This window comes from Megalops cyprinoides, chromosome 15, assembly GCF_013368585.1.
Source record: "Megalops cyprinoides isolate fMegCyp1 chromosome 15, fMegCyp1.pri, whole genome shotgun sequence".
NCBI lineage: Eukaryota > Metazoa > Chordata > Actinopteri > Elopiformes > Megalopidae > Megalops > Megalops cyprinoides.
In genome coordinates this window covers 23,242,981-23,260,569 of record NC_050597.1, presented here as the reverse complement: position 1 = coordinate 23,260,569, position 17,589 = coordinate 23,242,981, and the positions used below count along the sequence as shown (strand labels likewise).

Genomic DNA, 17,589 nt, shown 5'->3' with positions numbered 1-17,589 from the left:
GCAGAGTGCATACAAGGTAACATTCCCACGAGCCCCTTCTCATGTGTCATCATGCTCTGTCACGAGATAGAGCCGCCCCCGCCACATGCCGTGGTGACCGCGCCAACCGGGACATGCCCACAGGGGCTGCCGTGCGAGGGCCGCTGATAATCCGGCCCCGGGGGGATGCCAAGGCACGCCGGTTCCGTGCCAACCTGACATGCCGTGGCCATTGTCACCCACCCTTCATACACCCTTTGGCATGCCACATCCATCATCCGACCTTTCTGCACACCTCTGGTGGAGCTGCACCACTTGTGATAGCGACCCCTCCCCCTGACCACAACACACCAACAACAACACCCCTTCCAAAATCCAACCAGTGTACGTTGGGCCCCCTCCATCCCACCAGCCCCCAAGTATATTCCACACAGGTTGAGTACCCAGAATGCCATTCCCACCCCCAACAATCAGACATATTCAGCAGCCACATTGGGAGCCACTGTGAAGGCCGCTCTGACTGAAGCCAGGGCCCAGTCTTCGCCGGGTGCTCGGAGCAGTCACCCAACGGTAAGTAACGACCAGAAAGTTCCAGCTGCCATTACATGCAGTTGTTTGGCTGCGTCCCCAAGCACGCTACCACCACCCCCCATGCCGCCGAACTCCAAAATACACTTCCCAAAATACAACCCAATACACTTCCCAAAATACAACCCATTTAAAAAGCGCGACTCTCGCAGCCTGTACCTCAGCCAAAACCACCCCAATGTCAAATCACCTTCGCGAAAGTAATGCCTGCCGGTCCTGGCCTCTCTGGTATTGCGGGCCACTAGGCCAATATTGGAGTCAATGCCATGCCCCGTTAATGGAGACAAAACAGCAGGCTGACAGAATACAAGGCCCGTCTCTAGTGGTACACTGCAGTGTTCTCACTGTAACCACCTCCAATCTGAATGAACCCCTTCCCCGGGGAATGAGTATAGCAGGGAGAAACAGGAGCAAGAGTCATCAAGGTAGGGCGAGAGAGCAGAAAAGTGAGGCCTTGTGCATGTCGAGCACCTGAGGGCCACCGACCGGCGCAGTTCAGTAATTGTGGGGATTTTTATTTACAGCTTTTCCTATTGCGAAGCCCTCAAGGATTGTCCCAGGACACTGGTGATTAAGGACGGAGGGGGGGGACTGCTGTGAGCAGGGCTCGTAGACGCTCCCGGAATTGGGGGGGAGGGAGCCTGAGCTCCCTGGTGATATCCCCCCCCATCTTCTCTCGTCTGGTTGGCCTGATTACACAGGGCCCTCCAGCGGCATGCACCACATGGAACTGTTTACAACCAGATGATACCGTCAAAATGAGGCACAGATAAAATCTTTCATTTCTTTTACACAAGCCAGTCGGAGGGGAGCGGAGGAACTTGGGGAAAGGGGGGAGGGGGGGATGGGGCGTTTGGCGTTGGCGTTTGGGCATCCTCCCAACAGCGCGTGACGATCCGAGGGCTGAGTGGTTTACGACTGCTAAACCAAAACACGAGGCCTGGTCCTGGAAACTCGGCGGAGGTTCCAGAACGCAACGGAACGGCATCCATCAAACCCCCGACACGAGCGGCCCAGATGAAGACGCAAAGCCTGTCTCTCGGCGTGCGGGCGGACGTGTTTATAAGCAAGCCCCGGGCGCATGCTTCTCCAGATGTCCACTGGCCTGCGACAGTGAAGGGGGGGGGGGGGGGGGGGGGGGGGGGGGGGGGGGGCGATTTGGGTTTCAAGGTTTCGGTGACACAGTATCCCCCTAAAGAGGCCTGAGTGTTGACATTGGCATGATGGAGAGCATGAACGGGACCCGCATTCTCACATGATCTGCACCGAGCGAAATCCTTCATCTCCCTGCACACAGGCACCCAGATAATGACTTTTAAAGAAATCGGTTTTAACAAAACTGAAAAACAATAATGCTACCAAAACCAAAAACAAGCAATGACATGAACAAGTCAGTACTCAGTTACCATCATGCAAGGCATAAAATGGCCAAGACGTAAAAAAAGAAAAAAAAAAACCATACAAACATGGTATTGGACAAAACGGTTAATCAGATTACCTACAAAACGCAGAAACTACAGATAATAAATACCTACATGAATGCCTTATCCACACTTCATATGTTTCTACTGTTGCGTTTTAAAAGGTGAAATGCCACTGAGCAATCTGATGCACCAGTAGGGTCTGAATGACTCAGAGCTTTCCCACCATACCTCAGGCCCCTGTGAAGGGCACAGTGTGGTGGGGCGAAGCTGACACATTTCAGAACAGAAGACGACACATCGACGTCTTAGTGCCAGACCAAGGGAAGAGCGCAGCCCCACTTACAGACAACATCTCCTGTTTCACCATGGCTGCAGACAGTACATGATACACTAAAGACTATCCCCCCCCCAGCTCTGGCCCATATGTTAACTATCAGTGCTAATTTGTCCCATTAAAACTCTTTGGAGAGGAAATGACAGTTTGGAGGGGTGTAATTTTAGAAGCGGAGCTGTCCGACACTCAAGGGGGTTTGGACCAAATCTTGGGACCGTGGATGGGGGGTGGGGGGTGTTGATGGGAGGTGTGGCTCCCTCTGCTATTAGGCTCTTTTCCTCTGTGACAAAGATGGGGGGGGGGGGGGTGCAGCTGATTCTGACATGAACGTGCCAGTCAACTTTCTGTTTAAAAGATGAAATACACACACACACACACGCTCCTGAGAGACCTCTCTGCATACTGCCAAACAGCAAGTAACAGGCCCCTGAAAACACCTCACAACAAAGCCTTCCGTTACAAGTTCAGACAGCTTTTGATGTGTGACAAGGGTATTTTATCTGCCGTGCCGGTGATGGACAACCTGTTCTCCCACAGGTCCTCTCTCTCTCTGCCTAGATCTTGCTCTGCCAACGACTGCCAAGTTAACCCTGCTGAATCCCGTACGCACAAGTTGGAGCAAACAGCCATTTGATATACTGTATAAGTTTGCTTTTGTTCAATAGCAGTGCTATACTATGTCTGGCAGCATGCCAGCGTCACATGCTGACCCAAGCAGAACATCAGGGATTAGAATGTATGGTATATAGCTGCATGGCTCTTACACAGACACGCACTCCTGTTGGATATCGGATTCTGAATAAGGCCTGGGGGTGTGCACCAGCACCAGCTCCTACCCACAATGCCCCCTGTCACTGACACTCTGGAGACGGAGCGTACTGGAGACAGGTAACCGAAGAGGGGCTCTCTGAAATTGAAAGCACGGTGAAGGAACGGGGGGAGGAAGAAAAACGGTGGGAGAAACAGGGAGAGAGGAGAGGAGAGGAGACACAGGCCGCAGTCAAAGTCTCTCTAATTAAACTCGGGCGTTATCGCTAATCCGGCCGAGCGTGACCCCCGGGCTCAGACATCAGAGGGGCCTACGCATATCTGCCCGAGCTCCGTTTCTCCTTCCCCCCGCTCCCAATAAAGACAGTCAAGGTCCGGGTGAGCGCGGGGCGGATACCGGATACACTGGATGGGCTTTAAAGAGAGCCGGTCTCGTCTCCGCTGGAGCTGTTTTTCACGACAGGGGCCCCGGCCCGGAACGAGAGGGGAGGTGCGCGACGGCGGGGTAGGACCCGATCCGGGGCGCGCTGTTACTGATACCGAAAACGCAGAGGAACAGCCTGTTCATGTCAGACTCAGGAAAAGGCGGGGGGGGGGGTTTAACAGAGAGCAGCTCTACTGATTAGAGCACATAACATCATGGTCATTTTCTTCATCATTACACTTAACCGAGCGAACGCTCCAGAACTGTTACCGTCCAGCTGTCCTTAGAGGGAGGAGAAAAGGCAGCTCAATGCTGAGGAAAGAGGCTAACAAGAATCTTAAACACCCTCACAAAACTAGGAAAATAATGGGCTTGAGAAGGTGGCTCAGGGTGCTTGTTTGTTAAATGGTTAAATGGGATTAGTATACGGTTTCAGGATGAAGGGGGTGATGGTACCAAGTGGGGGGGACAGCAGGTAGAATGTGTAAGAGTGGAAAGAACATACAGAAAGTGGTGAATTCTAAGAACTGAAGAGGAGAGAGAGAGAGGGAGAGAGAGAGAGCAGGGAGGTGGGTGATTAATCTCAGAGCGGCTCCGCGCCAGGTTTAAAATAACATCTGAAGGCCCGGGCTCCGGAGATTGATACACATCAGACTCTCTGACACGTACGCGAGCCGGGGGGGGGGGGGTTTGGGGGGTGGGAGGGGAACTGGGAGAGAGGGGAAAGAGGGAAGGGAAAGAGGAGCCAGCGCAGCCCGGCCGGGCTATATTTAACATCTCCAGCATGTGGGCTTCATTTGAGTGGATGTGCGCGCATACCTCCGCAGACACGAACCAGCCAACCAGCACGTTCCCCCACAGCGGTTAACCCTGACTGCACGGGACCACCATCTCCTCTCCCTGTCTGTCTGTCTGCACACTCACCTGTCTGGTGGACTGTGTGACCAGCCGTCTATCCATCCACCTTTCCTTTCCCGAGTGTCTACATTCATCTCTCCACCTCTCTGTCTGTCTTTGTTACCGTTTCCGTTTATAAAAGTATTTATCTGTCAGCTTGTCCAGACACTGCCTTTCTATCTGTTCACTATCATCAAAACAACCCTATCTGTCTATGCACCTCTCTGTCTGCTTGTCAGTCTTTGATATCAGTCCATCCATCTATTCCAAAATCCCACAGTCTCTTCATTTATCAACCTATTTGTCTGCCAAACCATCCAGCCAAAGCAAACCACAGATAACCAGGTGTGGTGTAGGCTATGCTAGAACACTCCATTTTGGAGCACTGAACTCCAGTGACCAAGTGAGCCTGTCCAGGAAGTGCAGTGGGTGTCGCAGTTCCCTCGAGTGGACTTCCTATTCAAACACTGACATGTCACTTTGACACAGGCGAGCAGATGGGGGGGGGGGGCGGTTAGGTCATCTGACCAACTACAGCAGAAGTATACTGTATGCAGCTGAATACAGTAAGAACCGAGTCAGCCTGGGTATCTGCTGCATACTGTACAGTGAGGACACTTTGATTAGCCAGGGCTCCAGTGTGGCTGGAGCTTTGTGTGGGCGTGATGACAGCCCTCTTGGGAGTGCGGAGTGTGGGGTGACTGACAGGTGCATGGTGTGTTGTTGAGCTAAATGGCCCCTCTAGGAGTGCTCGCTCTCTCTCCCGACGCCCGCTTGCTCGCCCTCTCAGGGTGCTCCATGAATAATAGCTCCACTCTGACCCTTGTTATCTGTGAAGTCCCGCTGCATTCCTGACACAAGGCCGTGGTTCGAACATCTCCCTGCCTCCTTCCCTCCGTCCCAGGCACAAAGCGGGGCGGGCGGCACCTGACACACCCGAAAGGCCTTCAATCCCCACCACCCCCCCCCCCCCCCCCCCCATTAACCACCATCCCAGCTCAGATAAGACCAGAGGCATCTGACTGCAAATACTGAAACACATAATCAGCCACCTTGGGCCCTCCCCGAGGGATCAAACTGCAAAAGTTCCAGCTAAGAGCAAAGGGAGGTACAGCTATGTGGACCGCGATGAGGGTGGAAAGCCAAGCTGCGAAATCCGCACTTCAAAAGCTAACGATAAGGCCAGGCATCGGGGAGTTGCAGGCTCAATCGGACACAACCACATACACACGCACGTACACGCACACACAGGCACACACACTCAGCCGTAGGTAGACAGCAGGCAGCGATCTGGGCAGGGTGCTTGCGGTGCCAAGTCTCAGTTATGCAAAGCACTTGGCGGGGGGGGAAAGGGGGGAGCAGGGGCAGAGGCTGCAGGCTCATGCCATGTGGAAAATTCCAGGTCAACTCTGTGGAGGCAGTGCTCCACTCTACCAGCTTCCAAATAAAGAAAGGAGAAAACAGAAGAACATACAACCTTTCACGCTATTGTTACGGCCCCATCCAGTGCCCAATCCTACAGCTGCATACCTGTACACCCCCCTCCCCATACACACCCCCATTCACCTTATAACTCCCCCGAAACACACACAACCCCTGCCCTCTCCAGCCACATTCCCCTCACACGCCTTCTCATTACCCACAATACACCACAGCTTCAACCCAGTCTCCACACTCTACCTACACGGTGCAGGGGGTTCTTGAAAGCCGCCACATAGGGCCACAGAACCCACAATCCCTCTCTTCATGCCCATATACTGCTCTATAAGTGGCCTGCATTACTGTTCAAGCACCTCAACGAAAAAAACCTTCACATATCCAATCAGCAGCCAGACCCAAATGCCACTCTTAACTAACATTAGCCTTTCAAACAACTGAACCCGCAGCAGACCGCCCGACACACAAAGACACATTTCATCTGCTTGTTACTGCTTTTTGAGAAGTGTGGTGTGACCTCACCTGGATTACCTTCCTCCATCCTATGCCAAGAGATGGAATTTGCTGAAACCATGCTGCACCGCATGCAAAACGCTAAATGCAAAAGATGCGGGGACAGATGAAATGAGAGCTGGCAGGCCGAGTCGATGTTTACTTGTTAAAAACTGTAATGTGAGCTTGGTCACAGGTAGCTTAACGTTAAAATCGGCAGAGGCTATGTGACTTGGAATCTTGTTTCCTACATCAGCACAGTGTGAGGATTTTGAGGGATTATGTAGTTTCTGAGAAAGAAAAAAAGAAGGAAGAAAGAGATCAAAGAAGATCCAAGACAGAAGAGGATCGTAATGTTTTTCCATAAGAAAATTAGAGGATGGCAGTCAGAGTGCACTGAATTTCCACCATAATCCCCAAAGCTGGAACCCCATCTCCACTGATCCCAGCTCCCACAGAGAACAGTCACCTCCATACTCCAATTATTTCGAAGAGCCCTTGTATGTGCGCCCCCCTCCCACAACCGCATACCCTGCAAAGCCCGCCTAAACACACCTTGGCCTGTAGCCAACCGCCACTTCCTCACTTACCGTAAAATACACAAACCTCTCTCCTTGTGTGCGAGGCATTCGCCCTAAAACAAACGGAGGCATTGAGCAGGATGCTACTTAGCACAGCCACGCGGATCTAAAAACAAACGCCGGCCTACTCAAACGAGATGACCTGAAGCGGAGCGGATAAGTCAGTCCTCAGCCTGTCACTGCTAGCACCACAGAAAGGAGAGGGACAGACTGTGACGGAGACCTGCTCTGTGGTCAGGCTCGAGCTCTTACAGGGGACAGGGGTCAGCGTCTGTCCCTTTGTCTGTGGCATGGAGGGACTAGGTTCACAATACAAGCAGGCCGATGGGAAAACAATGGCTACCGCTGATCAACTGGCCAACACGGGTACCGTGTTTGAAGTTTGCAGTAGGACTTGGTCAGGGCCAAATTACCCAAATGCCAGAGCATGTCTCTCTACACTACCACAGAAATACTACTCTGTACCAGTATCTGAATATTTCACTATACGTATATTCCACTCCTTGCATCAAATGACAGTGAGCTCCATTGTTAAACCTATACAACACACCAGCTTCTACACAATACCTTTGCAATTCTGCCTGGCTTTTTGGATGGCTGTGTTGTTATTACACATGCATGTGCGTGAGATGCACGAATTTCCTTTCCTTAAACGCCGGCTGTGCACTTCTGCCATGAGCTGTGTCTGTGTGGACTCCACCCCACCCAGACCGCATTCACAGATCCTTATTCTGCTCGTAGCCTCTTCAACTCTGTTTTCCATAAACTGCATCACGGGATGTTCCAGCAGAAAGGACAGCACACGTTCTAAAATAATGACAACCGAAATAATGATGCAGAGGATGAATTCCCCGCGTCTGATTGGCTCCCACCCGGCAGCAGGCTTCAGAGAGCTCCAGCTCTCATTGGCCCGGGCCCTGGATTGAGGGGCCTGTTTGCTGGCAGCACCAGATGGTGCAGAGGCCATTCCAATAATATTTTCGGTCTCCTCCGCTGAGAAATGTGAAAAATGTGCAGACGGGAACATCGGCCCTGGGTTCCCATACGTTTGGCCTGGACACGGCGAACCCGGAGGAGTGCAGATAATCCCCAGGATGGGATTACTAAACCGAGGGAGACACAGCGGGACGTGATGTGCTGCCTCCTCCCCCGATTTAACCCCCTTTCCCAGAAACCCAGAGGGCTTCACCCCTGCGGCCCTCGCTCCTGTGCGCTCGTGTTCGCACCTGTGCAAGGCCGGGACAACGTATCAAATCACTGACAGCCCTCCATAACCTTTTGCGACTGATAACAAACATGTGCTTATCGATATTCTCCGTCTCTACGCTTGCGATAGCACACCCACGTTCCTTTTCGGCCATCACTGTCCATTCAGCTGAATTGCAGCTTTCATTGATCCATGATTCCACAACCTTGACTTGCTTGCAGACCAGGACAGAGCAAGTGTAGCTTTACCAGTACTGGAGACTGCATGTGAGAATCCTATGAATGGAGCTTTTGCTTATTGGGACACTGGGGCTACATTGGGGAGAACGGAACAAGAGGGATTTCAAATGACTGTGCTGTTGGTGAAACCCCATGCACTGGAATCATCTGTCGGCTTCAATACCCACGACGTTTGAACTGGAACCGTCGTTTTACTGCGCACAGCTACTCTGAGGCACGCGAGAGAACCTGCCTAAATTACAGTCAAAATATAGACTTTTTTTTGGGATAACATTAGATGATATGTGGACGACACAAAAGGACTTAGGTCTGGGACAGTGACCCTGCTATCCTGGGATCTGTCAGTCAGCTCCAGGGAAGGCGGGTTCATCTGGCCCTCGCCCCATTGATATTAAGAGTGAAACAGTGACAGGGACGAACAGAGCTCTTCGGCTCCTGTCCAAAGCTCCAACACTGCGGCTCTGAGGGCTCTGAGCGGGGTTAGGGAACCATCGCTAGGCCCCCAAGGGCAAGAGCTGGGACATTAGGACTGTAATTGGGGTGGGGGCAGGGAAGGATGGAGGAAGGGGGTCTCACCTGATTATGAGAGGCATGAAGGGGGCCAGACCCAGCGGAGAGGAGGACCCGTCCATGGGCGAGGGGTACAGACGTCCCAAAACTAGCAGCAGCAGGAAGAGGCTGGGGTGCAGCTTCACCTTGCCTGAGTCACTGCAAGGGGACGGGACAGGGGGGCAGCCAGTTAGGAACAATCACAAATTATAACACATCCAGAGTGAGCACCTGAGACCAGGGAGTGTTTAGCATGACAGGGCACTTCTGAGCATGTCTGGCCCATATCCCACCACACACAAGAACAACCAGAACTGACAGCGCTGGCACCGCCAGTCTTGAACAACGAGACTAGCTGTGACAGCACATAAAGAAAAAAGTTATACTCACAGTAACCAGGTGCAAACAATATAATTAGAATATTCCTGGAGTGAACCAAGGAAAAATGCAACAAAACATAACAGTAACCCACACTCAGAAAAAAGAGTCAAAGTGAAACTATTCGTTGAAAAAAGGGAGACTGGAAGAAACGAGAAAGAGAGTGAGAGATGAGGAGAGACAAGGGTGACTCAGGTGAAGAAAGAGAGGGGAAAGAGAAGAGAGGGAAGGAGGTAAGTGGAGCAGGAGAAGGAGATGACTCTGATTCCCGGGTATGAGAAGCTTCGCAGCGGTGGAAAGACTCCAGTTTATAGACGGTTAAGGCCGTGCTGCTTCTCATAGCTGCAGACTGGAAAGAGCGGTTTCCTGCCAGCAGCCATTTTACAGCTCAGGGCAAGAACCAGACTGGCAATACCGATCCGAAACAATCACATCACTCATACACCAGAAGAGCCCCAAAACGAGGTAGGAAAACAGAGCATTCCTCGAGCCGAGAGCTGGCTATTCTCAAAGCTGTGACTTTTTGATACCCGCGGCGCCGGTGCTCGGCCAAACGTCAATCAATACCTCCACGGGCGCACTTTTCATTCCGCAATTATTAAATTAAACAATACCAATGTCCAATCTCGAGGGTCCCCGGGGGTGGCCACACGACCCCAGAAAGGGGAAATGTAATAGCCAGCTAATTATGGCCTGTGTAATGCGTTTAGCGTCTGATTTCGCTGTTGTTTCGGCAGGGTGCAACACTGGCCAGGGCGCGGGCGTGATGTCATCGGAGCGCTGGAAAGCACTGGAAAGCACTGGAATTGCTAACATATGATCAAGGTCCGCACTGCCTTTCAGCCTCAGCTTTGGGGGGGGGGGGGGGGGGGGGGGGGGGGGGGGTGAGGAGAGAGGAGAGAGGAGAGAGAGAAATGCACAGAGTAACTTTGGAGTAAGTCCCTACTCAGCAGTGAGCAGTGAGCTCAGGGTAGCAGGGTCTCTGACTCACCGGTCAGCTGATGACCAGGCCTAAACTCCCCAGGGGGCCTCTGAGTATCTCAGAACCACACTGGGAAAATATTCCATACACCATTCATGAACAAACCCTTGACTAGCACACAAACCCTAGACCGACTAACTAATTCTGACCATAACATGACTCCCGATTGATCTGCAGCCATTTCCACAGTTACGGCAACTATTTTCAACCAGGGGTGCCCTGATGTTTAATGGTCATAAAATGTCTCATCAAAGACGGGTATCACCTCTGGTGTGCTGGTCATATTCCATTCCCTGGATTTTCCAACCTGGTCATGTAATCGGGCCCTGCTGTCCATGCACTATACAATTCCCAGAACCCCTCTGTCTCTACTGTTCTTTTCCAATCTGTCACTGTATGGTGAAAATTGCTTCTCATTCACCCCCCTGGTTACATGACGTTTTGCGGGCAACTAGGGATGATCTATGAAAATATTACCAGTGCTGGCTCTTTCCATAACAGATCATAATTTTTAAGTGGAGCTAGAAAATGAACTGAAAAACATTCACAAAATAAACCAGTACAATGTTTGGCTGGACCCATGACACAAATAAGAGGGCTCCTACAGGACTCTGCTTTTCGTTTTTATCCTGAGAGAAACCCTGGCTGACCTTGAGAAGTCAAATTAAACAGCAAGTGAGGTTGAGGAGTCCACCACATAGTTCCCACACCACAGACAGCTCCCCCCGCACCATCCACCCCCCGCTGGTTGCTGATAACGCCAGCGAGGGGGGGGGGGGGGGGGCGTTAACGAGGCAGAGATACAAGTACGCGGATCCTCTCCCCAGTCGGGAGTCAACACCAGGCCTGCCCTCTCCGCCTTTCGGGAGAGGCCCGCTTGTTTTCCGCCCTAAGTGGAAACGCTCAAACCCTAATGTCTTTTTAAGCCCCATCCAGCTCTGCTATTTTCCATCCTTCGTTTAATGACATGATTTATGCGGGGACATTAAATACGAATATGACTTTATGCTCTCCCTGTGAGGCGCTTGGCAGAGCCGCGGCGGAGGATCAGTCATGGGAAACGGGCGACTCGGGGAGGCGCGCGGGGGGAGAGCCCATGAGCCAGATTGGAAATCCATCAAAATAATTCGGCGCGTTTTCAGATTGGGCCGACGCAGTCCCGCTGACGGGGCCCGGTTTTTTCAGTGAAAAGGTCGGGAAACGATGAGACACGCAAAATCAGACGGGGGGGAGGGAGCGGACAGCCAGAAGGACGCTCCCCGTGATTCGGGAGCGCGCCGGCCGGCCGTGCCGAGGACCTCCAGACCCTCTCCCCGGGGGGAGCCGGTCCTGCGGCCCGCACCGCCTTATCGAGTGCGATCGCCTCCAGGAAACTGTCAATCAAGCCCACTCAAGCTTGCCTGGCCAAGTGTAATGAAGCTGGTTTAATGAGTTTAATTAAGGACCCGAGAGAAAGCAGGCAGGGGAAAAACAGGAAGGCCGGGGTCTGCTGCCGGGAGGTCCCTCCTGTGGATATCCCTGACGTGTCACCAACACAGAGAAAAAACTCACTGAGTATAATAAATAACCCCCTCCCCTATCTCCCCACTTCCCCTTACCTGTCCACAGACTCCACAGCCTCCTCCAGATGTCCCAGAAGGAAAGGATAGAGGGCAGGGAAGCGAGTGAAGAACTCCCGGCCAGTCATCCTGGGGGGATGGAGAGAACAGTAAACCTGTTAGTATTCCAACACCGCCGACACTTCACTGGAATGCATGAAGTATATTTACATCAAGGGCCACACACCACAGCTACACAATTACTGTTTTACTGACAAATACCCCAGAGTATATTTCAGAGCTGAGTATTCCTGACTGTGAGCTGAGTATTTCTGGAGGCGAACTAAAGGCAAACTGATTATTTCTGAAAGTGAACTGAATATGGGGCTGCAGTGTGGTTTACTGATAAGGAGCAGGCCCCATAACCCAAAGGCTGGCAGTACAGTCTTCAGGTAGGGCACCTCTTTTCTGGCAGGGTTTTCACCCAAAATGCCTCAGTAATTGTACAGCTGTATAAACGGATAACATGTAAAGATCATAACCAGTGTAACTGGCTCTGGATGAGAGTCTTTGCTAATCAAAGTGTAATCTAAGGTAAAAATGGAAGTCAGCCCAAGAGTGCAGGCTATGGAATTCAGGATGGTACTGAACATTCCTGACAGTAAAGTAAAAACAGTGTGCATGTCATATAACAGAAACAGTTCAGAATTTCACTAATGACCTGTTCAGTCCTCCTAAGCCCAAGTTTTGACCCCCGATATGCTGGGTCTGCGACACCAATCACAAGGGCACGGCACAACTGGCCCTTGTAAGACTGCGAGGGTGCTTGTTTTTGGGTGCGGTTTATCTGCGAATGCAGGCTTCTTGCAATAAGATCCCTGTAAATCTCTGCATCTGATGAAGGGTGGGGGGTGCAGGGGGGAGCGTGGGGTGTCTGGGTTGGGTTAGGGTCTCTTTAAGAGCTCGGCTTCGGTCTCCCTCTCGCTCTGGTGAAGGGGGGGGGGGGGCAGCGCAGCTGTAATTTCCCCCCGGCCGACGCGAGCTCCAGGAGGGATCACCTCTGACTGAAACCCCACACTGTCCCGAGCCCGTACCCGGCCCTGCTGTTACATAAGCACCCCGGCCCAGCTCTGCTGACTGTTAGCTAATTACATGTGAAAGGCTGTCTGTGAGGAAACGCTGCTGCTGTCATCTGGACGCGGGGCTCCACTCTCGGCTTGCGGGAACGCTCGGCGGTTAACCCGTTCAGGAGAGGCCGTGCCTGCTGTTGTGGGGGACCGCGCACCCACATGTGCAAATTTACCCTTTACACTAGGGTGTGCACATGCATGTGATCGCACGTCTAGCCGTGCTCTGGGATCGATCCAAGGGAATAAATCCACTTGTGCTTTTTCTGATCCAGGCCCCCTGGGGGTTTGTTTAGTGTTCCACCTGGCTCACAGGTTGGGCTGCACGAAACTACCTGGCAGTCAAGCCGGTGAATCACAAAGTGGCACACTGCGGTTGGCCTGCTCCCCACGAAACGGCCTAACCTTAACATACTGCGAAAAAATAAGAAACAGCCAGAGAATGGGCTGGGGAAAAAAAAAAAACAACGGGGGAGTGTGTACTCTGTACCGAAAAAGACAGAAAAAGGGAGAGAACGAGAGAGAGGGAGGAGGGGTGAGAGAGAGGGAGAGAGACAGAAAAAAGCCTAACCTCCAAGGTCTGGCTTCCCAACCACTTCCTTAAATATCAAAGCTTTACAGCCCTATAAAGGCCTCATTAGGAGAAGGGCTGCTTTTTTTATAAGTTTGATGTTAACCAGGAGAGAAACAAAGTTCACGTTTTTATGTTTGTTTATTCCTTAGAAAGCAGCGCATCTGGAAGCGAGCGCCGAGCGCGCGGCGTGGCGTCTGACTTGCCGGGCCCGGTCGCTCCCCGCGGCCCCGGGCGCTCCGCTGCTGCCGTCGTCCGCGGACCAACTGTCCAGCAACCGGTGGAGTGGTGCTCTGCAGCACCTGCTTGAAGCTGGCCCCTCTGTCTCTGCTCAAAATGCTGGCACTGTGGGCGTTGGGGCTGGAAGGGGAGTGCCGCCCAAATCACTCGGAGATGCTAACCGTCTGAATCACCTCTGAATCAGCAACGTGGCGCTGTCCTCCACAGCGGAAACTAAGCCGGGGAGAGCGCTGCCGGGCCAGGACGCGGACAACCGAGTCTTGATCCATACCAACTCCATGGCGACGCCTCCACACTGCCAACAACTGACTGATGAATGACAGCTCTGACTAAAAATGTTAATTTTTTGTCAGTTAAAAGTCACAGTTGTCTTTTTTCATATTCATTTCAGTTACCCCTGCGTACATAATCTATAGAGGTTAGCACTCTAACAAACTGAATTTCACTTTTAAAAGTAAGGGACAGATAATCAGTCAATCAACTTTTCACAATCACGATAAGGTTTTTCACTATCATAAAGTTAATCGTAGCACTTCAGTATGTTTAGAGAAGGAAGCTGACCACAAGTCAGTGGAAACTGGATGCGGGCTGGTTTAGAGTGAGGTATAATTAGGCGTACCGTATCATGAGGAGCGCACTGAAAAACAGCCCCACTCAATCAGTTCTAATCACCCCTGCCTGACTCCATTCAACAGGCAGGCTGCCGCCGAAACAGAACGCAGCTCCCCCGACACTAACTGTGAGCTGACGGATGGGCTCTCTGAGGGAAAACGGGGATCGTTTTAAAACGCTTTCTGCTGAACGCGCACCAAAATGTGTACCTGAGGGTCCATTGGCCAGACGTTTCCTGCCCCAAATCGTCTCCCTTTGAGGACACCGCTGCCACCGCCAAGCACAGTGTTGAGTCTGGATTTTACATTGACGCTGCGCTATCTGGCAGATGAGAGTTTGATTTGGCCTTCCATGGCTGCAAGAAATTTCAAGATGGGGCGGGGAGATGTTGGGGCATTGCAGACACCCCTCACAACCCCCCCCCCACCCCCCCCACACACAGGCCTGGCACTGGTGTGGGCATCCCGCTTAAAGCCCGGTGTAGGCCGGGGTGCAAGTGCAGTAAACTGACGCCAGGAAAGCACCAGGCTGCACAAGATTAGGACTGACACGGCCAAATGTGGTAGCACTTACCGAGGACAAAGGCCCATATTCTTTCACTTGGGATTAGAACCGTATTTAGGGCAAAACTGCTTTAATTTGCCTGACCACTCCCTGTCGTGGCTGCCCCTGCCCCCTAACCGCGTCCATCAGTAGTTACTGACAGGGACCCCCCCCTACACCCCACCTCAGGACAACCCCCCAACCCCCCCGCCCCCGCTGCCCCACCGCAGCCTTGTCATGGACGCCACATCAGGACTGCATTTGGGAGCTGGGGGCCTGTCACTCTCACGCCGTTATTGGAAACACACGGCGTGGCTGCACTGGTCTCTGTGTGTCCAAAGCTGCCTCCGCTCAACTGATCTCAACGAGCCCAGAACCAGCACTGCTGACCTGAACAAGTCCAGACCCACACAGGTGAGCTTAGCTGCATCAGTCCAGAACCAGCCCAACCAAACCAGGGCTGGCTCTACTTCCCTGACTCAGGTGGAGGCAGCTTGCACACTGACAGGGCCACTAAAAAGCAGAGTTAGTCAGGAATTGTAGCCATGGGTTGAAACGCGAGGTGGGCCAGGGAAAACAACACTCCCCTATGGGACTGGACCTTGACTGATCTGAGCTCTGTCAGTCTGGACTGGTGATGCTGGCTCTGTACTGTCACTGGCACCACAGTTCTGTCTATCAACGGCTGTCCAAAGAGCGGGGGCAGTGGACACTTGTCACTGCATATTCTCCATATCAGGCCTAGAAATGGCCCCCGCTGTCTCCACCATTCGCCTGTGTAACATTCAAACGGACCCCTCATCTCAGAGGAAGTGTTCAGCCGAGGGCACACAATCGCAGATGTTTCTGAGTTTAATTTAACCTAGGGGGAGGAAGCTGGAATTCGCCTCCAGCTGTGCGAGCGAGATGAATTTGCTTCTGCGTTTGCTAATTGAACGGTCCAGGCTGAAGCCACACAGATTGGGCCCTGGGTGGAAACCACCCAATCTGCTGTTCTCCGCCGACGGTCCAGACATACAGCTGGGGTGTGCTCTCGACCACAACGTGACCACAACAGGACAAGGCGGTCACGAGCCAAAGCCGGGAAAAGCACAGCCCGGGCTCCTTGCACGGTCCCCCATGTAAAAAAAAAAAAAACATCCAAAAAACCCCCGCAGCAACGGGAGAAGAGCGAATTACACAGAACGCGAACAAGGGGGGATGTGAAGACTTTGCGCAATCCGACGTTGTGCAATTTCGCGTATCGTATTTAGTGCAATATGATAATCTCCGGACTCTGTTTATCGCTGTGTGCGTGTGTGTTTACGTCCCCCGGTCGGTACGCCGTGACCCCCCAGCGGGCCGGCGTATACTGTGGGGCCGTTGTACCGGGACGGGTAAACACGCCGGCCCTCTCGGCCCCGCGCCGAGCCCCCGCGCCGGGGTCCAGCGAGCCGCACAGACGGCGTCTGAGCCGCGCCTGTTTACCCCCTTCGCCGAGTAAACACACTCCGGGGAGGCTGCCCAGGAGGCCGGGCGGCTCAAGCGCGCAGGCAGCACCAATCGCACACAGAGCGGGTGAGAGGGTGGGTTTGTGCCCATGCTATACGCGGCGAGGGGGGAGAAACAGCCTGCACAGCTTCAGCAGAAAACCACAATGAAACTGATCCAACTCCACCATTTTAACCCCAGCACAAACATACATGTACAAGAACACACTGTCCTCTCTGCCAGTGCCTCCAGGTGCAGGCCTGAGGCAAAATCAGCACTGACATTGAACCTCAAAATATTTTTAAATTTGAAAACTAAAAACAGACAGTAACGGTACGTACCAGCCTCAATTGCTCAACATAAGCCTTCATCAACAGACTGTCATACAGTGTCCTATGACATGATCCAGCCAAATACGGCTTTACTAATACGTACCGAATGAGAATGTCATGGTAATGTCACCTATGACAGACACAGCTAGTACAGTATACCGTATACCATAGTACACCTAATGTCTGCTTATAAAGATGGTGTAAGTGTTCATTGATATTTAGGTGTGTCTTACGTTCTTGTATCAAAACAAGGACTTTGAGTTCAATTCCACATGAAAGTCTAGTAGGACTAGCGGCAAAAAGTGCCATTTACCATAATACAGGGTAAGGTCAAAGGTCAAAGGTCATTCCTCTACAGATTTCAAGGGTTAGACAAGCGGGCCCCCGTGCTCAACCATCCCCCTTTCTGCGTGCCGGCAGCTTGTGAGCAGTGGAACCAGGCGAGGTTAAGCCGAAAACATAAAACAAACCTTTCTTCTTTAAGCTGTAGCCATTCTATCAAGGCTTGTTTGAAGTTACATGCACAGTTTAAGATCCAGAATAGACAAAACAGTTAAAGGAAAACTGTCTAAATATCCGTTTTTATTTAATTAACGGCAGGGGCTCCATTTCCCATGATATTTGAGTCGTTTTTTTCTACTGAAGGCCATGAGCATGAAACGAATAAACAGCTTAAAGCATATACAATGCCTGTTTCATGTTCTGCAAAGACAGCAAGCACCTCCACCCCCCCACCCCCCAACTCCCAAACCGCCTCCCCCCTACCCCCCCCGGTTCTTGCCCATTGCCAAACACACCCACAGACACACAGATACACACCCCAGACCCCCTCAGACTGTTTACAGACCTGTCTCTGATGTTGAAGGGCGTCATCTGT

The 17,589-nt window shown here is 52.2% G+C and overlaps 1 protein-coding gene across 1 annotated transcript in view; it reads right to left on the bottom strand.

The window, feature by feature from the left end:
• The window catches only part of thada (THADA armadillo repeat containing), a 78,545-nt gene that overhangs the window by 30,203 nt on the left and 30,753 nt on the right, over positions 1-17,589 (bottom strand). Inside the window, exons 27-28 of the mRNA XM_036547386.1 lie at positions 11,878-11,967; positions 8,947-9,078 (exon numbers count right to left, since the gene is read on the bottom strand). Coding sequence (XP_036403279.1) covers positions 8,947-9,078; positions 11,878-11,967 — 222 coding nt within the window. The remainder of the gene's footprint in view (positions 1-8,946; positions 9,079-11,877; positions 11,968-17,589) is intronic.